Raw genomic sequence first — 22,925 nt, forward strand, 5'->3', positions numbered from 1 at the left:
TTTGGTAACTACCTGCTTGGAGCTGCCTATACCCCACAACACACTTCCTACCGCTTTTCTTGCGGCTATTAACCACTGTACCGCCGCAGGCACGTTCCCCTGACTCAGAGGGGCCCCTTACCACCCTCAGCCTTTCATTTTCTTCTTTCCACTCCTTCCACGTGGACCCCCTTGGCCCCGCCCCCCCCAGGCCCCGCCTTTCCTCGCTCGGCCCCCGCGGGGCCCTGCCCCCGGAAACGGCCGGGCCGGGCCGGGCCGCGATGGCCGCTGCAGCGCCGGGCAGAGCCGGGGCCCGCTGAGCTCCCCCCGGGTCCCTCGCCCCCCCGGAGCCCGTTCCCGGGCCGGGCCCCGCCATGGGCTCGCTGTTCCGCGGCGAGCCGCTGTGCCTGGCGCAGCTCTTCCTGCAGAGCGGCTCGGCCTACGAGTGCCTCAGCGAGGTGGGCGAGCGCGGCCTGGCCGAGTTCCGAGACGTGAGTAGCGGTTGTGGAAACAGCCCCCGGGGCCCCCGGCTGGGCGCCGGGTGCGGGCCTGGCTCCGCGGGGCGGGGAGGGAGGGCCGTGGAAAAGGTAGCGCGGGGCCGCGGCCTCCCTGAGGCTCAGGGGAGGGCCCGATCCCACCCCTCACACGGGCGGTGTAACCTCTGGCTTTTGTGGAGCATCCTGTGGAGAGCCCGTTACGCGCCTGAAGCCACCCTGACTTCGGTCTGTAGGTGCACAGCCAGATGTGCCCACCCCGCTGACGAACTGAAGGGAACGTCTCAGTTCTACAAGCTTATTCCTTCACCATCGCACGCTGCCGGTTTGTAAAAATGCGTCTGCTCCCAGAGCAGCAGTTCACCTTGAAGGAAGCCAAGTGCCTCGCTAATAGAAGATGGGTTGGGCAATAATTAACTTTGTTTATGCGTTGTCTCGTCGTAATTATATGATCTTTGCTTGCTGACTGAGACTTTGGAATTTCTCTCAGGTATTCTTCATAAATGTAGGTTATAAAACGGTAGCAAGGAAAACTGGGAAAACGTAAATAAAAATAACAGCTGGTTAGCAAATACCGCAGGTAGGAGGATCCTGTAAGAATCATTACACGGGTATTGTGTTTAAAGGCCACAGATGCCATTTCAAGTAGTCCTGATTTTAAAGTTGAACATGTAGCCAGAGACAATGCACGCTCATGGAGAAGCGTGGAAAAAGATCTGGTCAAAGCTTAACGTTTCGAATCGAATTTATGGAAAAGTATAGCAAAAAAATGTTTATAGATAGGTTCACATTTATTAATTTGAAGTCTTTAAGCAGTACTTTAAAACTGTAGGAATAATATGGGGGTGGTTTCTCCAGTAGACTTGAGTTAGTTTGTTATCAGTGTCTTTCATTCTTTTCACTCAAATAATTCTGTTTTAGTAAAACCTTGCTATTGGAAGACTTCTGTCTTTTTTTTTAAATAGCTTCCTAGCTGAAAAGCAGTTTGTAGAAAGAGTGCACGTACGGTACATGCAAAACTGGCTCCATGAAGTCAGAGAAACAATTGTGTTTTTTAGGGGTGTTTTTTATTTCTTTACCTAATAAGTGTTTTATCCTCCTTCAGCTCAGCCCAAACGTAAGTGTATTTCAGAGGAAATTTGTGAATGAAGTAAAGAAATGTGAAGAAATGGAAAGAATACTTGGTGAGCTTTATTTTCATACCTATTTTCATCTCATCTGTGGCTTTATTAAAATTCACTTTGCAAGAGGAACTACAGTGGAGGTTTCAGCTAGAGCTTTTCTTGTTTTTTTCCCAGTGTTGCACCATTTTAATGTTTTGGAATCTTATAAATTTTTCCTGTCTGTGAAAAAATAAAATACACGTACTCAAGTACGTAGTTTGCAGCTCTTTGGAGCTGGAGATGGCTTATTTGACTGCAGTACTGAATTGGGTCAGAACATACAAGTATGTTCCTTAATCTGCATTCATATGCTGTGTCAGCTTTGAGCGTATCACATGATTGTTTAGGTTGGAAGGGACCTCTTGAGATAACTTAGTCCTGTCTCCTGCTCTAGCAGAGTGAGCTAGAGCACATTGTCCAGGGCTCTGTTCAGTGAGGTTTCGAATACATCTAAAGGTAGAGACTGTAGGGCCTCTGGGCAGCCTGTTCCAATATTTTACCACTACCCGTTCCTTAGTTTTGTATATGTAAAATTTACATATGGTCCAACGTGTGTTAAATATATCCGTGTTTTTTTTTTTTTTAGCGTAGAAGTGAAGAAGAGTTGTTAATGCGTTGCTGAAAAACAGTTGAGACCATTTCTGTATTGACTGCTTAAAATACTGCTTGGACCATGGAAACGTTACTCTAGATATTCCCTTGACTTATAAAATAAACCCAGTTTCTCATGTAATGCAACTCAGTGCTGTTGAACTTCCAAGTAGTCTCCAAAACATTTTAAGTTACTGATAATTGTTTTCACATGATAGTCAAGGAATAGAGAAAGGACATGAAGAGCGTTACGGCCAAGATGCAGGTTACTTCAGTATACCCAGAGGAAAAGCCGCTGTTGAAGGATTCTTTTATTGGAATCTCTTATCAGAGCCACGTGCTGGTCATGCCAAACATCCCAGTAGCTATCGTGGCAATCTCACCACCCAGCATGAGTTGCATGCGTTGTCAGGGTTTCTTAAGCCTCCTTGTTTGAACACCTTTTATTCCAAACATGGATTGTTGAGCAGCACATCAGTTTTTGGCGGATGGCATTAGGAGCAGAAAGTAGCAACAAAAACATATTATGAAAAGTCAAAAGCTTCTTAAAAAGTGCTCGTGGTTGGAAAGTTTCAGTCTGTGGTCTCTGAAGATAGTTTACTTCTGCAAGCGTCCATGGGAGCAATGCTCACTCTCTGTCTTGTATTGCTAGCACTTCATAAGCTGCTCTTTTTCTCTATGGAGCACTAATCTTTACCCTTTCTTTGTGTTCATTTTGAAGACTCTTTGTGTATTGTTGCCAAGATAAATTAATAAAATAATTAGGGCTTGATGCTGCAGTGTGATCAGTGCTCTCAATAAGAGCTGAAGATCAACTGTGCAATTTTCAGTTTCATTTCCGATTGTTTTTTTTCTCCAGGGTATTTAGTACAAGAAATTAAAAAGGCGGATATTCCTCTTCCTGAAGGAGATGTTGCTCCTCCTGCGCCCTTGCTGAAACATATTTTAGAAATCCAGGTAATTTTTTCACACTCCATATGCCCAAACTGTTTTCAGTTTAAAATATAAATTAAAAAAAAATTCAAAAAAATAACATAAACAAACATAGTAAAAAAATAAAATAAATAAACATCCATGTTTTCCAGGGTGTGTGAGAATTTTATATGCCCAAGGCTCTGTTTGCCCATGTTGGTTGTGTAATGAAACACGGTGCTCTTTTCTGTGAGTGCTTATAATTTTGAATGGCATTCTGTTCTGCTCTAATTCTATCGATAGAATAGGTAGCTGTCTCACCCTCACGTTCCAAGTTCTAATTCCAAGTCTGCCTTACTTAGCTCAGACACAAATTAGGGTTGTAACAACAGACTTAATGGATGCTAGTGGAGGATCAAGCATACTCAATACAAAGCGATCTTTGGCAGGCTGAGCAAGAAAATCTATGGAGCTTAAGTTAATTAAGAAATTGAAAAGTTCCTGTTGTTAAGCCAAATTAACTTGCTTAAAATTCATCCTCCCCCAGTTTCCAAAATGGTGTAACTGATTCTGTATTGTTTTTATTTCATGTAACAGGAACAGCTGCAGAAGCTGGAAACAGAATTGAGAGAAGTAAATAAAAACAAAGAAAAGCTGAGGAAAAATCTGCTTGAACTGACAGAATACACGTGCATGTTGGATGTCACACAAACGTTTGTCAGGAGAAAAGCAGAGGTACTACTTGTGGTGTTTGACTAGAATTGTGTGTCATGTGATGGTTCTGTTGCGTGCTGTTAGTGCTTCTAGTTAAGTGCACGACTTCCTGTTGGGCTTTACAGCACCATACATTGTTTGTTTGTGCTCGGTACCTAGCGAACCTGGCTCACAACTGCTTGTGCTGTATGTACAGGCATTAGGCATATGCACAGCAAAACGCAGCCCTGAAACTTAGGAGCTTTGTGATTTCTCTGTTGATTCATCTGAATGTTACTGCTGATGTCAGCAGAAGATGAAGTCATATTCGTGTTATTTTGATGTGTAAATTGTGCTGAGAAATTTATCACGTAACCTTTGCAACAGTGACTATAATTGCTGAGTGACTCACTGGAGATCCCAAGATATCTCTGTTGTCTGAATTGAGTGCAGGAAATGCTTTTGTATTTTCACTGAAAGAATTAATTAGCTTTTCCTCTATAGAATCATAAATGAACCAAAATATTTTTTCTGAATGCTGTGAATGATATTTCTTTTATTTCCTAGTATGAATCCCCTTTACACATGAATTATGAAGAATTTCCATCTGTGGAAAACGAGCCATTTGTGGATTACAACTGTATGCATAGACTGGGTGCCAAGCTTGGGTAGGTATAGTTCAGCCGAGGTATGCCAGGTTGTCGTGGTGTGCTGTTTCAAAACTGCTGGGTGAGCTGCTGTAAATAACAGGCTAGTTTCTCAAGATGGGATGTTGTGTGACTCCAGTGATTTAAGATGAGCCAAACCATTTTAGAACGGGTGTCCCAAATGCATCTCTGAAACAAAACTGGATTCTTTAAAGGGATAAGGTCTGCACCAAGAATACTGTCATAAAGCTTTCGTCAGACCAAGTATGTGTGTTTAGAGCATTTAAGATTTTCCGTAATTTTGGTACTTTCTTCTACTGTTCAAACTGTTTTTCTAGGATAAACACACAGTTTTTCAATGAGCTGTCTGAGTCAATTGTAAATGTAACATTATTAACGGTATTGCCTACTTGCCTTTAAAATGATATATGGAAACAGCTCCCTGCAATGTCATTTTTAGAGTACCTTACTGAATAAAAAATTAAGAACCTTACTACTGCAGAAAGAAATTACATTAAATATTCTAGTTGTTTGTTCAGGCCTATAATCCATCTGTTTTCCAAATAGAAATTGTGTCTCTATTTTATATACCAGTTAGTTCCTATATAGGGTGTGGTGTTTCCTTCTCTGGAGTTGCTGGATGTGAAATTCTTGTGACTGTGATCTGGAGAGATGATGTGTTCTGAGATTTTACTTCATGGATTGTGACTTACTTTTCAAATGTGTTTTTTTCTTTTTTTCATAGATTTATATCTGGGTTAGTTCATCGAGCAAAAGTTGAAGCGTTTGAAAAAATGCTGTGGAGAGCCTGTAAAGGATACACTATTCTTACGTATGCAGAGTTGGATGAATGTCTGGAAGATCCAGATACAGTGAGTAAACATCGTAACTATCGGTTTATTTTGTTTGTACTCTTCATGTGACCTGAAAGAATTGCTGCTCAGGTCTGCAGTGAATGTAAATAATTTCCTAGAGCCTTTGGAGAGAAAATCACTTTCGAATATTATAACTGGCAACTTCAAAATTAGAGGTCTCAATTCCATCATAACACTAGGAATGGTTCAGCTTGATGCGTGCAGAATCACAGAATATCCCAAGTTGGAACGGACCCACAAGGATGATCGAGTCCAACTCTGGGCTCCACACAATGCTACCTAAAAATTAAACTACGTGTCCGAAAGTGTTGTCCAAACACTTCTCGAACTCCAGCAGGCTTGATGCTGTGACTGCATCAGACTGTGACTGGGAGCCTGTCCCAGTGCCCGACCGCCCTCTGGGTGCAGAACCTTTCCCTAACACCCAGCCTGACCCACCCCTGTCCCAGCTCCATGCCGTTCCCTCGGGTCCTGTCGCTGTCCCCAGAGAGCAGAGCTCAGCGCCTGCCCTGCTCCCTTTGTGAGGAAGCTGCAGGCCGCCATGAGGCCTCCCTCAGCCTTCTGTCCTTCCAGCTGAACAAACCAAGCGACCTCGGCTGCTCCTCATATGTCTTGTCCTTTATTGCAGAACTTTATTGTGGAATAGTTGTGTCTTTGTTTGGCTACCTTGATCAAAATGCGTGGCGTAGATGGCTGCTTGGGTATTTATTAACCAGGTCTATACAGGCCATTACCTTTTAATAATCCTTTTATTTGTTCATTCAGTAGTTAAAGAAAAATGTCTGGAATATAGTCAGTCTTCTATGAAGATTTTTCTCTAAGCTTACAAATTCACTTTGTAAATTAGCAGCTGTGGCTGTCCAATATTAATTTAAACTTTACTTTGATTTTTTTGATTTTTTTTGATTTTTTTGTTACTAAAAAAACCCTTTGAAATATTGGTACACTTGAATTTTATTTTTTGTTCTTAACTAAAATGGTGGAATGTTAATGCTACTAACACTTCTCTAACTACACAGTAAAATAACAAATTTGAATAAGTACAGCATAGGAGAGTTGTCGGTTAAAAATAAACTGTATCAACTTACCCTTTTTTTTTTTTCCAGGGTGAAACCACAAAATGGTTTGTGTTTTTAGTGTCCTATTGGGGTGAACAAATTGGCCAGAAAGTTAAGAAGATTTGTGACTGGTAAAAAGCAAATTTTATATAATTTCTTTATGTCTGGATTATTTTTTTCTTCGTTTTCCCCTTCCTCCCCTTCCTTGGAAATGTTGATTTCGTGCAAGGTTTTGAAGTTAAATTTGTTTTTTTCCTAGCCCCTCAGTTGCATCTAGCTTTATAATTATCTCACGTACAAATAAATGTATGAGTCATTTTATCTGCAGTCTTTATTAAGTATTGGCAAAACAGTGACTGCCAGTTGAATCTGGTCCGTGGTTATTAGACGGCATGTTGCAGATTTGACGAGGGCCTGGGGCTGGCTGTGTTATTTTTCTTTAGGTTGGTTATTTAGTACAGACTTCTGTGTTTCTGTAGTTATCACTGTCATGTGTATCCCTATCCAAATACCATGGATGAGCGTACGGCAGTTGTTGAAGGACTAAACGTTCGTATTCAGGATCTTCGTACTGTGAGTAAATTGCAATGTATTCCCTTTGCTGTAGCTACTGCACTATAGGAAATCACTTAACGTGTCACAGTATTAAATACATTAATATATTTCTAAAATTCTTGTGGCTTTGCATCTGAACTTGACCCTATGTAGTGTCCATGGTCTGGAGTTGCATGTATTTATTACACTTTAGGGTAATTCCACTGCCTAAAACAATGCAGTGCTTATTGCAGCCTCCCACAAATGTAGTTCATCGTTGAAGAAATACTCGGTGCTTTACTGTTGTTAACATAATTGTTCCTACGTTTTCAATGAAAGCTTTTTGTTTTTCTTCTTGGACGAAGGTGCTGCATAAAACCGAGGATTACTTACGTCAAGTTTTGTGTAAAGCATCTGAATCCATCTATACGTGGGTTATCCAAGTAAAGAAGATGAAAGCCATTTATCATGTACTCAACTTGTGCAGTTTTGATGTCACAAATAAATGTTTGATTGCTGAGGTTTGGTGTCCAGTTGCTGATCTGCAAAACTTGCGCCATGCGTTGGAGGAAGGTTCGGTAAGTCAGCTGAATGCTCATGGATGTTAGAACTTCTGTCTTCAACTAAGTATACACATAAGGAAAGAAAAGAATTTAAAATAGGATGAAAGTCAGTCACAGGCAGGTCTCGGTCTCTGTGTACTCATATTAAACAATTTCTTTATGGACAGAGTCTTTTTTAAAACAAATTTTATAAGGAAATTATTAAAATTTGTTATTTCCTATAAAGTAAGGATTAGAACACTGTATGTTAGTGCTTTTAGAGGAACAGGTTAATATAATTTTTATTTTTTAAAGGCACAAAGGGATAAAGGTTAGATTTGAGGGTTACTTCAGGCGTGTTTCAAGATCAGTGAAACTGTTGATAGAGAAAATATTTTCACTTTGATTAAATTGTCAACTGAGTTTTCATATAAATGTATCTTCTCTTTCTGTCTGGAATTAGAGGAAGAGTGGAGCCACAATTTCTTCATTCATGAATACCATCCCAACAACACAACCCCCTCCAACTCTGATACGTACCAATAAATTCACTTCAGGGTTCCAAAATATCGTTGATGCTTATGGAGTTGGAAACTATGGGGAAGTTAATCCAGGTTGGTCCTCCAAAATCTGAACTGTGAGCTGTGCTGCCATTATTCCTTGCCTTGTAAGGCTCTGTGTTTAAATACTTTGCTAAACTAGCCACCAGTGATGGCAAAACAGTGACAACCATACTGATTATTAGTAGCTGTTTTAAAACTTCAGCAGCTCATCAAAAGTACAAATGGTGTTCCAAGCAGTAAGATGGGATTTAATTTTAGTGCGTTATTTCAGCGTAAAAACAGCAGTAGCAATTGCATATTGTTTCTTTATATGCTTTACCTTGGATAAGAAAAATATTTAGGGAAAAGAAGAAGACTTGGTAATGGCTACTGTTCTTGCTCAAGTGTGAAGCTCATCACTTGAAAAAATCCTGCTTGTTGTATAGCCCAGTTAGTTTAATATCTTCATGTATTTTTATAGCTATCTTGAGTATGAGAGTATCATGTCACGCTGTACAGGGGAACGTAAGGTATACTACAGAGTCAAAGTAACTGGAAAATAACTTTTATTTCCTGGATTCATATTATTATCCTTGGAATTGTCATGTCAGCTGATGCTCAGCTGTGGAGTTGTCACTGCTCAAGGGTGTCATATATATAGATAAGTAAGCTTTAAACTGAATTACATTTATAGCGTGGGTGAGATGTCTGTTAGCATGGGGTGAAATGTCTTTCAAACTTAAAGCTGAACAAATCGAGAGGTTAAAAATACTTTAATTGCTCACACATAATTCAGATACCACCATCATCTATTGTGCTATGTGCCTGAAATCTGTTACGTTGCCATTTCAGCTCTCTATACCATCATCACTTTTCCCTTCTTGTTTGCTGTTATGTTTGGAGACTTTGGGCATGGTCTGCTGATGTTCATCTTTGCACTCCTGACAATACTGTATGAAAACCATCCTAGGTTACAAAGATCGCAGGATGAGGTAAAGAAAATTATAAATAACTTAACTTCCACCAGCAAGATAGTTTCAATTGGATAGTTACTGCATTTCTGGAAAGTAATATTTTTTATGCATGTATTAGATGGTTTTTTCTTTGTTTTAGGATTTTCCATGTTTAAAATTACCATATTTTTCAAGATTAATGCTTGTTAAGATTAACAATGCTTGTTAAGATTAATCTTAACAAACTATATTTTTATTTGAGAGAGGGGGCTTGTCTTTCCTTCTGCTAAGGCTTCTTAGCGATGCGTGAATTTTACCGAATGTGGTTACAGTGACTAACCTGAGGAGAAAATGGCTTTTCAAATTCTACCTTCTTTTATTGTTTCTGAAAATGAGTTGTAGTTTGAAATTCATAAAACCTAATTTTATCTAATCTTTTAATGACATAGGCTTGGAAAGCAGGAGCACTTGCATGTCTTATTAAAAGTATATTTAATTAAAATTAACTTCACTTCTTGAAAAACAGTTCAGGGGAAGAAATGTGTCTTACAAAGACTATTCATTAGTGTAAGGATATCAGTGGGAAAAGTCTCAGTTTGTGTCATGGGAGCTTGCATGGGGAGTTCAAATCTCTGCATTCACCTTAAACCAAAGTTGTCTTTCTGAATATACTTGCTGCTAGCTCTATGTCCTAATGCAGCCTTTGCATATAAATCGCTTGGCATGAAGTTGCAAATGTGGAGAGATGAATCTCAGGCATTTAGTGACTGATATTTTCAAATTGCATATTTGCATGCTTAAGGAAAAGGTTTTTGTTCCATTTTGATTGATCTTGGGTTTCCTCGTACTATTTATAGGCTATTTGTAAGGATTTTTAGTTTTTAGAAGTTTTGTGAGGCGAAAAATGTTTCTTTTAGAAAAGTGTAGATAGCAATTATTCATATAGCAGATGATGAATGATGTTTTCTTTTTTTCTTTCTTTTTTTTTAAATACTTACAGATAATGAAAATGTTATATGAAGGCCGATACGTTATTTTATTGATGGGTTTGTTTTCTGTATACACTGGACTGATTTATAATGATTGTTTTTCAAAGTCATTAAATATATTTGGTTCCGGATGGAATGTTTCAGCAATGTTTGAGCAGGAGGTTTGGCGGTGAGTAGCATGCCTTCATTTGCTGTATCATTAAAGCAAATCTACTTCCTGCAACAGTTTAACCCTTTGGCTTTTTAGCTGTCCTTTTATTGAGAGTAGTAATGAAATCTGGCAAAATCTAGTTAAACTATCAAATGCTAGTGGGCTAAGCACTAAGTTTCTTCTAAAGTTTCATCTACTCTTAAAATAAAAAAAAAGCAGTAATAGTTATTTAGAAACAAAATGAAATTGCTTACTTTAATTGGAAAATCCACAGAGAACACAATTTCTTCCAAAACTGCTGTTGGAATTGGAATATGTATAATTCAGTCAGTCTGTCAGGTTAATCTCTTATTTACCAATGCTGCTTTACTGGGTTATCTTGCTGTCATGTTCTCAGTCACCGAGAACATTTTCTAGACTTTTATAATTAGATGTAGATGAAAATCAGACTCCTCCTGGACCAAATTTTGTTGCAGTACCCTCATGCTATCTATGCTAACTAGGAACTTCTATTAAAAACTGCAGCTAGCGTAATTATCTTATTGGTGGTAAGAGCTCACATGCATTAATTTTAGAGGCAATATTTCCTGGATTTATTCAGTCTCTAAAGCTCCTTAGAGGTGTTTGGCATCTCTTCTTGTGGTCTTCTTGAGATTAGTTCAGGATGTTTATTTACTGGTAGCCAGCAGTTTTCATTTAAATTGTTAAAAGTGTACGACTGTTCTGCTGTAACTAATTAAAACAGATAGAGCAAAGTTTTTGAGAGAAATAGAAAGCACAGGGCAAGTTTTGGAGAAACTTGTCCCAAAATACAGTTCTGGAATTAGGCAAGAAGCATTGGTATCTACTGTAAAGGTACTAACAATGACATAAATTAATTACCTAGCAAATATTAGTCTATGCACAGCCTTTCTTGATAGCGCAAAAAAAAAAAAGGCTGTGAAAAAGTAGGTCTGATAAATCACATAAAGGGGGATAACGTCATTATTTTAGGGTGTTAAGGCCTTTCGGTATTTAAATGTTCACAGCTTGCATTTCCAAAACAGGAAGTGGCTTAAAGTAGAGTCAAAACTACTGACTTTGGTTCAAATGTAAAAGGTTGTGAGTAATTTGTTAATTAAAAACTGTTTGAAGTTATAGTGGAAACTATACCTTATTTTTCCCTTTTACATTTGAATATTTAGTCCTTTGAGTGGTTGTTAGTGAATTTTATGTAAAAGCAAATTGGGAGCTTTTACAATGAGGCTTTATTCTAGGAGAATGCGGAATTAAAAAATCTAGAAACTTTCCTTTCAAAGACAGTGAACTAAGCACAGATTCAGAGCCTAGATTTTTGTTGTTATTTTTACTGACCGGATCCTTTGTACTTAGAAGTTGCTTTATCCATTTATAGGCTGAATCTGGGTGAATGTTTTTGTGATGGAAAACAGGGGTAGTGTCCTGCAGAATGCAAACTACATATTGCCACAATGTTTAAACCATGTTAGATCTGATTATGATTTTCTTTCTCTGCAGTCTTGAGGATCTGAAGTCTAATCAATTTTTGACGCTGGATCCAAATGTTACTGGTGTATACAATGGAGCTTATCCCTTTGGAATCGATCCGGTTAGTTTTATTCTTTTAAATTCTCCTTTGTGATGATCACTCATCTTTAAATTAGACTTTGGTATGTGTATTAGGAAGATAAACAGATTTTTTTTTTCCCATGGTATGTTTTTTCTCTCAATTCAAAAAGTTTGTTCATTTATGAATCAAAGAAAGATTTAACTATTTTCACAAAACTCAGACTTCAGTTGTGATTTCATTTTGAGGTAGAATTCCGGTGTCCTAATAGAAAAAGAATACAGTTTTATTCCTTCTATTACATTGTTCTGAAATGTGTGTTTTGTCTCATTTCTTCCTCAGATCTGGAATTTGGCAAGCAACCGTCTCAGTTTTTTAAATTCTTTCAAAATGAAAATGTCTGTGATTTTTGGAGTAGCTCACATGACGTTTGGAGTTGTATTGGGAGCATTTAACCACTTGTAAGTACAAGAAGTTAAGATAATATTATCATTACATACTTTTTGTCAAGTCTTGAATTATAATAGTTAACGTGGTAAGAGAAGTGATGATTTATTATTATTATTATCTTTTTAAAAACCAGGATAATAGTAATTGTATTAAGACAGTAACAGGGAGATTTCCTTTCACACAAATTAGGTAATGGGTCAGTATTATGCCAAAAATCTGAAGCGACTGATAAATAGGGTATTTTATATTACTTTTTGTTAAATACAAATACATGCTTCATATGGTCTTGATTTCCACTGAAATACCTGGTTAAAACTTTACTGAATACGAAGAAATCATTTTTTTAATTCTAATTTTAGTCCTACTCTATGAAAGTGCAACCACTGTTCTGTTTCATTGAAATCATGTTTGGGCCCCATACTTATTTTGATCTTTCTTGGTAAAACTTTTTTTTCCCATTTTTATCTTTCAGACATTTCAAGAAGAAGTACAATATTTATTTGGTTTTTATTCCTGAACTTTTATTCATGATGTGCATCTTTGGCTACCTTGTGTTTATGATCTTCTTTAAGTGGTTAGCATACTCTGCAGAGGACTCTACATCTGCTCCTAGCATTCTGATTGAGTTTATTAACATGTTCCTGTTTCCTGGTGGTGAAACAGATGTCTTTTATACTGGGCAGGTTAGTAATGTTCTTGCAAGCTTCTGATGATCCTGTGTTCCCTGTTCAGTTAACTGCTTTACAAGTCATGTTCCCCTACGAAGGGGAATGTATCAGACTAAGGGGAAAATGAATAAACAGTACCATTAAATAATATTTTCATTCTTTAATTTTAAGATTTTATGTAGTGCTTGTAAAAATACGTTTCTAGAACAAAATCACCCAGTTTAGAGTTGAGGTTAGAGAACAGGGCCATATTCTTGTGATTTTGATTCTTTCCTGTGTACTGTAAATAATCTTAGTACACTGTGCATCAGTCATGTATTAACTTAGAACCAAGTCCTGAAGGTGCTGCATGCCTATAACCCCATTTAAGGGCCTGATTAAGTAAATACTTGCATGGATTTTCAATTTGGAGCACATGCCCACTGAAATCAGTAGTATTTTTCTTGTATTTTGCTCAAAGAGGTTTTTAAAGGAAAATGGGAAGGCTTTTACTAACTTTGATTTTGGAACCTGATCTCATTTTCTTTCTTTCCTACTTATGAACAGGTTGGTCTACAGAGGTTTTTACTGAGTCTTGCTTTTCTTTCTGTTCCCGTAATGCTTTTTGGAAAACCACTTTATTTATACTGGTTGCACAGTGGAAGACGAGGCATTAGAACGTACAGGGTGAGTATTGAGATACTTTTAGATATTTCTTCAGTATAGAAAAACTCAGCTAGTATTATTGCATACAGAATAATGTCCATAACTAGATGCTTCTATACAACGTGGAACATTTTCATCTGTAATGTATGATAATGTTTTGTTCCTCTACACTCTGGTCATTTTTGCCTTTGGGAATGTTACTTCTTGCAACTTCTTTAAACAAATTTTAACTTTGAGAGCCCACTCTCAAAATCCATTTTAAAACTGGGAGTCCACTTAGCAAACAGACACGATGCATTTCAATTTTGCAGAGTGGCTACAAGCTAATTCGAAAAGAGAGTGAAGAAGAACTCTCTCTGCTGCGATCTCATGATGTGGAAGAAGGAAGCAGTCATTCAGACAGTGGGCACAGAGAAGGGGATGAAGAGGAGGTAACTATCTTATTTAATTTCTAATTAGTATGTCCTTGAAAGCAAATTAGAAGTTGAAAATCAAGAAGATGGTTTGTGTACTGAGTCCATGGAAGTTTGTAAGAATATCAGCCGAGCCTTTACAAAGACCTTGATGCATGAATGCAATTCATGTATTTTTATTTGTTGCTATTTTATCATTATTTATTAGTATGTTCAGATTGTGGTACAGCAAACCACATCTATCTGTAGCGGAGAACATGAGGAGGGCTTTATTTGAATCAGACTACAGCGCTGTTTTTTTTGAATTGAAGAAGTGGTATAAATTTTCTTTTTTTCCTGCGTGCTTTTATGGATCCTTAACATTAAGGAAAGAAGATGACTGTGCAATTTCCTGTTAATTAACCTTGACTTTTCACCTAGAGAAAACTTTTTATAGTTGAATATTAGATGTGACAAAGCCTATTTCTAATGGGGGTTTGAAGATGTTAAATTGAATTCCTAGTCCTAGCTATTATTGCTATCTACTGTGGTCAAATCTGTAAAAGTATTTACTGTTTCCACGGATTTCATGTACATTTAAAGCCAGGAAACTGCTTCAGTTTCCCAGTGTGTGGTCTACATGTAGTGGTTACTTCACTGGGAGCAGTAGAATTTTGCTAGCTACGTGTAGAAAATAGAAGAATTGTTTGCTTAAATAAAATGTCATAGTTTCTTGCAAAGTAGTTGAAACTTGCAGTGGTGTTAGGCTTGGTGCTCTATTAGCAACAAGCACATGCATTTAGATTTTAGTTATTAATGTAATTGTTTCTCTGTCACTCCTATTACTAATAATTAACCCTGGTTTTAACGATTCAAAAAATGACATTATAAACTTGCAATATCAATAGAACGGGAATTGGAGATGTGGTTGGTTTTACTACCTTTATTGTTCAAGTGTTAGATCATATTCCTTGCAGAAAAAATAAATTTGCATACATCTTTATCTGTCCACAAAGTAATTGGGGAAACTAACGAGAAAACAATAGCATCTGATTTTTTGTGGTGGTTGTTGTCCTGTAATAAGGATTTTAAATGTGCCAGTGGCTTTTTTTTTTTAATTTGATATGAAGTCAGTGTATTACCCCTTAATGGCTTTTCTGTATAATAAGATTTACAGATGAATGTTTTTTTTTCATGCCGTGCTATGTTGTTCAAATGAATACAAATATATTTTCATATTTTAGTTTAATTTTGCAGATGTTTTTATGAATCAAGCAATTCATACCATTGAATACTGTCTCGGATGCATTTCTAATACAGCCTCATATCTGAGACTCTGGGCATTAAGTCTTGCTCATGCACGTAAGTGTTTTTGTCGTTTTTTGGTTGATTTTAAATCTGTTTTGATTTTTAATGCCAGGTAGAGGGGGGCTGGCCTGTTGAAGTAATACTACTATGAAATTATCTTTTACTTAATTAAAAAAAAACAAAACTATTTAATAACCACCTATGGAAAGCCCCAAAACTAGAATTGTAACTTACTGTTTGAAACCTAGTAACATTTTTCATTGATTGTTCTTGGCTGTGTGAAGGTTGATTTATCTGGGTACAATGTTACATAATACTGTATCAGCATCCACAGTACCATTTTTTACCTTCCATTAATTGACCAGTTTGAAAGGTATTTACGACTTGCTGAAGTCATACTATCATAGTGGAAAATGTTGCCAACAGTAGACCTTATTTTGAAACTCAGATGTACCTTTAAGCATTTCTTGAAGGAAAAGGAAAAAAAAAAAAAAGGGGGGGTAGTGTAGGGAATTGCTTGTAGTTCCCATATTCAGCAAATCCTGTAATCCTGGTTAAGCTACAGTACAGGTCAGGTACAGTAGCTCACTTGGTGGATGTGTGCAGTATCAACATGAATTATGAAAGTTTTATTTTTTTATTTTTTTATTTTTTTCAGAATTATCAGAAGTTCTTTGGCAAATGGTGATGAGAGTGGGTCTTCGTGTGGATACAACATACGGTGTCTTACTGCTAGTCCCCGTTCTAGCCTTTTTTGCTGTGCTAACAGTTTGTATTCTTTTGGTAATGGAGGGGCTTTCTGCTTTTCTCCATGCTATACGACTTCACTGGTAAGTTTTAACTCACCATTTTATAATTACTTCACTACACTGTATACTGGCTTCTTTAGCAGAATTTTTATTTCAAAATATTAGGTGACTTTTTAATAAGTGTAAAGTTTAATAGTCTAATGTTATTTTAATAGATTTTATCTAATTGCATCAAATAAATGGCTTGTTAGTTGAATGTGAATATTCCTCTGGAATACTTCCAGTGCATTCAAATACTATATCCGCTTATGGTGTATATTGACCTCTACCACATTGAGTTGATTATTATGCGAACTATGAACGAGGACATTTGATTTATAGTATTTTAGCTTTTCATACTGTAGAATATTAGTCACTTTGATAAACGTTTTTAATTTCCATCTGGCTATATCACTGAATGGCTCCAGTCTGTTTTATTTATTTGGCGCAACAGAACGTTATAGTAGTGAGCAAAACTTGATAAAGTGGGACTGCCCACCCTTAAATATTTTAATTCTTTTTAGTCTTAACATCAGGAGCTCCGCATGTTAGAGTGGATTCAGGTACTTAAGTTGGAACTTGATAAAATTTACAATGTAAGAAAAGACAGACACTTAGTATCTAAACACATGATACAGAGCTATTTGCATTGCTAAGTATTGTCATCATGATACTGTAGATTTGCAAAACAATTAACTGCAGTTAACTCAAAAACAAATTAATAAGACGGAAGTGAGATATGAGCCATAACAGTAGAATGTCTGGATCTTTGAGTCTCCTGAGAAACATCAAATTTGCCTGTGATTGTGATAGGAAGGTTAAGCAGCTGCACAGAAAGTGTAAGTGATGGGATTAGGATTGGTTTTGTTTGGTTTCTTGTGTTGTACAGTTCCGTCATTTGACAATCAGTCATTTTGGATTAATATCCAGATTCTGTTTTTTATCTTGTTTCAGGGTGGAATTTCAGAACAAATTCTACACTGGTGGAGGATACAAGTTTACACCCTTCTCTTTTAAGCACATTTCTTTACATTTTAATAAAGACGATATGGCATAGTTTGGTTGCTGTCAGCAGAAGTGTTTGGGATTGTCTGTTCTAGTAGGACAGTGTTTTTCACTGATTGCCTTATAATGCAGCCAAATAATTTTGTAATATATACCTCCCATAGAACTACATAACAAATTTGGAGCATCTTGGAAAGTATAGGTATAAGCTGTACATTTTTCTTGATAAACTAATGTTGTAAATTAATTTTATTCTTAAAAATAGAAGTGTTACTGCTTGTCCTAAAACCAATGTTGGCATTTTTTTGTTAAAGCTGTTTATTTTCTTGACCAATTATTTAAGTTATCTGAAAGACTTTCATCATATTCGACATTCATTACTACTCATATAATCATATACTTAAGCAAGCTACCATCTCATGTACTTTGGGAACAATTTAGCAATGCAACAGAAGCAACGTCTGTTTTCAGTATTTCTTCCAGAAGGATAACAAAACATAATATAAACTTGTACATAGCAACACGACGTGCTCTTCTTTGGCCGTATTTAAAATTGCACTAAAAATGTTAACTTCATGTTCAGAGTTCTGCCCTGAATTACTACTTTATTTCAGAAACCACAGTCATATTTAATGTTACAGAAGGAGGCAGGGTTAGGTGTGGGGATTTGAAGTATCAGCCCTCTTATTTCTCTTTTGTGAAGAATTTTATGATACCTGCTGGTCTGTAAAGCACCTGCAGTGATCTTGATGGGTAAAAGCCTCAGAAAAAATTTGCACTGTCTAGAAGATTTTTGTGCAATGGGGTGTCATCATGTAGAAAGTTTCTACTACGAGTAAGTTTCTCACCAAGAATAAAAAATGGGTCTTAAAACAGGTGTGCTTATGCTTGGCTACCCCCTGACAGGAATGCCTGGTTTGTCTCATGCTGAACCAAAGCTGTTTTTACCCAGCAGGATGGGGGAGGGCTGCAAAGGGGTCCTTTTTTTTTCCATGTGTAACAATGGGGATATTGCCATAATGCTTAACAGCTGTGAAAGGGAGATATTGCCATACTGTTTAAAAACTGTGCCAGTTAAAATTTGTACTTATTTCATACTAATTCCGAATAAAAACACTGTTTACGCTGTTCAGAGCCGGCCCTTACATCCCTATGTAGCCATTTAGGGCCCTGGCCGTGCCTCACACAGAGCCCGCCGGGCGGCAGGGGCTGAGGTAAACGCGATCGGGCGGGAGCCGCGCGCGAGGCGGCCGTTGGGCGGGAAGGGGGCCGGGCGCGAGGCGGCCGTTGGGCGGGAACGGGGCTGCGCGTGAGGCGGCCGTTGGGCGTGAGGCGGCCGCTGGGCGGGCCGCGGCCGTCGCTCCTCCCTGAGCCGTTACCGCGGCCACCGCTCAGCGTCGGGCGGCCGCCCGGGGCCTCGCCGCAATGAGCCTGAACGACGTGCGGGTGCGGTGGCTGCGGGACCAAGCGCTCGCGTCGCTGGGGCTGAGCGATCCGGCGCCTTTCGAGGAGCTGCTGAACCGCCACGGCGGTGAGGGGGCGCGGACCGTGCTGCGCTTCTTCAGCCGCGGTGCTGAGGATGATGAAGAGAAGAAAGCCGCGGGGGTGTTGCTGCTGCGGGTCGAGCGGCGCCCCCAGGAGACCAAGGAAGCAGCGGGTGAGGCTGTCCTGCTTGCCCGGCCTGCGGGACCCACCCCTGGGTACTGCCTAGTCCTGAAACCCTTCCCGCTGCCCTCTGTCTAGCTGTTTCTCCCTCTTTCAGGCCCCTACTTGTCCCATCTGGAGTCCCAGTCCCTCTCCTTACCCCATTCCCTGACCCTCCATCCCTTGAGCTGTGCCCAGTTGATAACTCAAAAGCTTCTGAAACAGTTACTTGCAGAGGCAAAGAGTCCTGCTCTGGTATTTTATATCCATAAAAGAATTTTGTTCTTACTGTGTAAAAAAGGACCATCAAAGTTAAGCATGAAGTCTGACGTGTGTATAAGTAGATTAAAGGAATGATGTGACCCAACTTTCCACTCTGCACCTCTCAGTGGTTGCAGCTACAACACTGCAAGTTGGTGCTTAAAGGCAGCAAGATGGGGAGAATTAATATTGCTTCATAATAATTATAGCACACAAAGAAGTGTGATCTTTACAGTTGGGGATGCAACTATGTTTCTTCCACCTTTTAAGTGTCTAGAAGCCTGTGTTGAAAGGGGAAGGAGACAAGGTGCAACATCTGAAAGACAGGAAAAATAACATTTCAAGTTCTTGAATGGCCCTGGAATTCACGTAATTGTTTCTTGTGTTACAATGTCTTCACCTTTGCTTCTTGGGCGTGGCATTGCTACAGCCGTTTTCACATCATAGATCAGTCACAAAAAAAAACTTAATTGTTTGAAGGTTCCTTTTGCAAAGTGCCTTCATCTTGGAATTTGTTAACCTACTTATTTTATACTAAAAAGTCAACAGTGCTGGAAAATGCTGATAAGGATGTTCTAGATAAAGCCCAATTACCTGTAGAATTTAGCATGGTCTCTTCCATGTTTGGATTCAGTCCTTCAGCAATAGTGCTGTCCTGTGGGAAAATGTATGGATGTCTGATTGTTGAAAGGTGGTGCTGTAGGGAGAAGAAAAAGCTCAGTTACTTAATTTTAGAAGAAAATTGGAAGGATCCATCTTACGTGCATGGAATACCTGTTCTTTAAGTGAGTTCTCTTGTGTTATTCTTAGACACGACTCAGAAAAGTAAGACATCTGATCCGGAACCCTCAGGCAATAAAAGTGTGTCAGGTCATGTATCAACTCTCTCTAGTGTGTCTGAATTGAGTGAAGTAGAGCAAAGACTTGCAGCTGACAGTGTGGAACACACACCCCATGTAAGTCTGTTGTATTCACTCTGTTCTTTTGGGGTATGAAGATGCTGGCTTTCTGATGCAAATATTTCAGTAAAACTGGTGGGCTAATTAAGGAGGTACAATGCAGACCAAGGATTCAGAGCAGAACAGAACATTTTACAAGAGCAGCAATTTTCATTGAAACAGCTGGCCTGTGGTGCCTGCTACAGCCTCTGAAATTGACTGACATTACAAAGGTAATTTACTTGGCAAAACTCTATGTTTTTAGAGAGGAAATGCGGTAGTGAGTTACTCAGCTACCACATTAGCTATTCCCAGGTTTGCTTGTAACAGAAAGGTTGTAGTTAGAATGATTGCTAGATAAAGACACCATGGGAGGATCATGTAAGGGACAGTGAACAAAGGCTTTTGTACCTCAAGGCTTTTGCCTAATTAGACACTTGGGATGGAGTCTGGTGTTTATAACTAAACTTAGTTTATGACTGAGATGCAGTGGGAGGGGGGTAGGTGCTTGCACATTCTCAGAAAGGCTCTATGGGGGGCATTGAACTGTGGTCCATTTTTTTATGTTTCAAACACTGATGCTCTTGGTCTTGTTGGTCTGGAAATTATCATTGTTTACAAAGCTGATGCTTTTTACTGTTAACTGAGTGATTTTTTTAAACTTTTTTTATGACACCTGTTTACTTGGACAGCAATGTGAAGATAATGTAGTTAAAATAATGCTTCTGTTCCATTGCTCGTAGAAGGCAAACATTGTCTTGCTGTTAGGAAACTTGGCAGCAAATAGTAACAGTCATTTTTCCTTTTTATTTCGTGTTTCAGTTAACAGAACAGAAAGCTGACAAAGTGTATTTGCATGTGGCTCTTGATGAAATTCCTGAAGAATTTGTCTCAGATGTTAGTGTCTATTTTTTGAGAGACACCAAAGGTATTTGTCCTGAATAACTGCTGGTTCTGTGTTTCCAGACTTTTTATCAATTATAGAATCATTTAGGTTGGAAAAGACCTTCGAGATCATCAAATCCCATTGTTAACCTGACCTGCTGAGTCCCATCACTGTCCCTTAGCAACACATACATACATTTCTTAAATATTTCCAGGGATGGGGACTCCACCGCTTCCCTGGCCAGCCTATTCCAATCCTTGACCACTCCCTCTGTGAAGAAATTCTTCCTAATATTCAGTCTAACCTTCCCCTGGAGCAATTTGAGATCATTTCCTCATATTCTATAACTTGTGATCTGAGAAAAAGGGACTGACAACCTCCTCACTGCAACTTCCTTTCAAGGAATTGTAGAGAGCAGTGAGGTCTCCCCTCAGCCTCCTTTTCTTCAGACTAAAGAACCCCTCTTCCCTCAACTCCTCCTCATAAACCTTGTTCTCCAGTCCCTTAAGAAGTAGTTCATACTGAGGAAAAGTGATAATGGCTGGGATTTAGGATAGTGCCTATCCATTCCTAACTGGGTAGGAATGCTCTCAGAGTAGAGCCAGGAATCAAGAACACTTTTCATGTTAAATTTTTGGAAAATTACGTATCGTCCACATTTCGCCAGCAGGGATGAAGCTTTCAAGCTGGTCTCGGAGGAACTAATGAGATTTAGTTACTATAACCACTAGAACTGTGTGAAGTGCATTGAGAACGAGGAGCTGTATGTGAAAGGTGGACCATAAGGTGGTGATAAGTGCAACTGGGGTATCAAACCTCCTGGCCTGACTCAAATTTTGTTATACAATAGCAGCATGTGAAATAGAGGTTCTATTCTGATAGTTCATACTTTTATCATAAAGCCAATGACAATAGCTACTGTTTCTGGTTACAGTCAGACTTCAGTATCTAGTTCCACTCCCACGGTAAACAACTTCTAAACTGAAACAAACAAGTATTTCCATGCCTATTTCCAGGAACAATCAGCCGTCTGTTAACTCTTAGTGCCAGCCACTGATCCCAGCATACATTTATGTGGATTCACTGAGCAGCAGCATGTGTGGTTTAAAGCTACAAAGTATTTTGTATGTGCCTATTACTTTCAGTTTTTCTAAAAACATGAAATATGAGAAAAAAAAACTTCATCAAAAAATCTGCAACATTAAAACCAGCAGCAGTTTTGAAAGTGGCTTGCATCAAGCCTAGTTTATTATTACAATGGCAGTTTGATTTATTGGAGTTTTAACTTGTTATGGAAAAGAATTTATACAATTGTTTTAATAATTGTGTTCTGTACAATTATTTATTATTTAATTATTGTATTCTGTATGCTAATTGTTTGTATACTGTTTAGAAACAGTTACTGAACCTAATGACCTGACTGAAGCTAATGAGGTTCTTCCTAAAATGATAGAATTTGGTTTACTGACTGATGGTACTCTTTTGATGCTAAAGAATGTAATCTCACAGGTAAATGTTTTACAGCTTTTATATGTGAAGTTTTCAGTTTTCCGTGAGTGATTTGCCTATTTAGTATTCTGCTGACCATGTATACTACGTATATGAAATCCTTTCATGAATGACCTTCTTATGCCAAAATGAAGTTTGGGTTAATGCTTTTTATTTTGTTTCCCAAAATTTTATAAGGATGTGGAGACAGTCATTATTTCATTGAATTGCCTGACCCTATATAAGGAACATTTAAGAATGTGACACCACGTACCTTTATTTTGTGCTGATAGACTTGTGTGAAAGTATGCTGGAGCTATTCTCCTGCAGAACTTGCAGAGAGAATAGTCCTAAAGAGGTGAAATGGAAAGAGATGTATTTAAGTTAAATTTTAGAACAACCTATCCAAATGCTTAAGTGAATTACTAGTAAGGTTTTTGTTTGTTTGTTTGTTTGTTTGTTTATAAATACAAACCATCTAATCTATGGTACCTGTTTGAATTATACTTACTTTTGCCTTCTCTCTCCTATAATTGACAGCGGGCTGAGGAAGCTTCCTTATATCCAGATAGCAAAAAAACAGACTCTGAAAAAATAAATTTATCTGAGACTGAGCTTGCAGGAAAGATAGAACAGCCTGTGGAGTACTGTAATATTCAGATGAGGAATGAGCTCCTAACCGACATGCAAGAATTTTCAAGTGTTATTCAGCAGACGGTACAGCAAATTGAAGGTGAGTATTCTGCCTATGCCAGCACTGTGTTG

General features: G+C 38.4%; 2 protein-coding genes across 6 annotated transcripts in view; both read left to right on the forward strand.

Moving 5' to 3' along the window:
- Positions 1-228: 228 nt before the first annotated feature.
- On the forward strand, positions 229-18,075 carry ATP6V0A2 (ATPase H+ transporting V0 subunit a2). Of its 3 annotated transcripts, none has more exons than XM_013173794.3 (20): positions 229-470; positions 1,579-1,657; positions 3,087-3,184; positions 3,737-3,874; positions 4,400-4,500; positions 5,225-5,351; positions 6,461-6,543; positions 6,892-6,985; positions 7,312-7,524; positions 7,952-8,102; positions 8,883-9,022; positions 9,984-10,141; positions 11,639-11,729; positions 12,030-12,148; positions 12,610-12,820; positions 13,352-13,471; positions 13,762-13,881; positions 15,087-15,204; positions 15,809-15,980; positions 16,893-18,075. In XM_013173794.3, exons 1-20 carry the CDS (start codon positions 354-356, stop codon positions 16,993-16,995), a joined length of 2,553 nt encoding a protein of 850 aa, XP_013029248.3. In that variant the 5' UTR covers positions 229-353; the 3' UTR covers positions 16,996-18,075. The 3 variants fall into 3 exon arrangements, with proteins under 3 accessions (XP_013029248.3, XP_047929589.2, XP_047929588.2); XM_048073632.2 differs by lacking the exon at positions 229-470 and adding an exon at positions 781-798; XM_048073631.2 differs by lacking the exon at positions 229-470 and adding an exon at positions 825-963.
- A 155-nt stretch (positions 18,076-18,230) lies between these two features.
- DNAH10 (dynein axonemal heavy chain 10) overlaps positions 18,231-22,925 on the forward strand; it is a 57,653-nt gene continuing 52,958 nt past the window's right edge. Inside the window, exons 1-5 of one of the 3 annotated variants that reach the window (XM_048073630.2) lie at positions 18,231-18,600; positions 19,659-19,804; positions 20,609-20,714; positions 22,066-22,181; positions 22,701-22,893. In XM_048073630.2, coding sequence (XP_047929587.2) covers positions 18,369-18,600; positions 19,659-19,804; positions 20,609-20,714; positions 22,066-22,181; positions 22,701-22,893 — 793 coding nt within the window. In that variant the 5' untranslated portion in view covers positions 18,231-18,368. The remainder of the gene's footprint in view (positions 18,601-19,658; positions 19,805-20,608; positions 20,715-22,065; positions 22,182-22,700; positions 22,894-22,925) is intronic. The other 2 variants (XM_048073628.2, XM_048073629.2) reach the window with 2 other exon arrangements.

Source organism: Anser cygnoides, chromosome 17, assembly GCF_040182565.1.
Source record: "Anser cygnoides isolate HZ-2024a breed goose chromosome 17, Taihu_goose_T2T_genome, whole genome shotgun sequence".
Classification (NCBI taxonomy): Eukaryota; Metazoa; Chordata; class Aves; order Anseriformes; family Anatidae; genus Anser; species Anser cygnoides.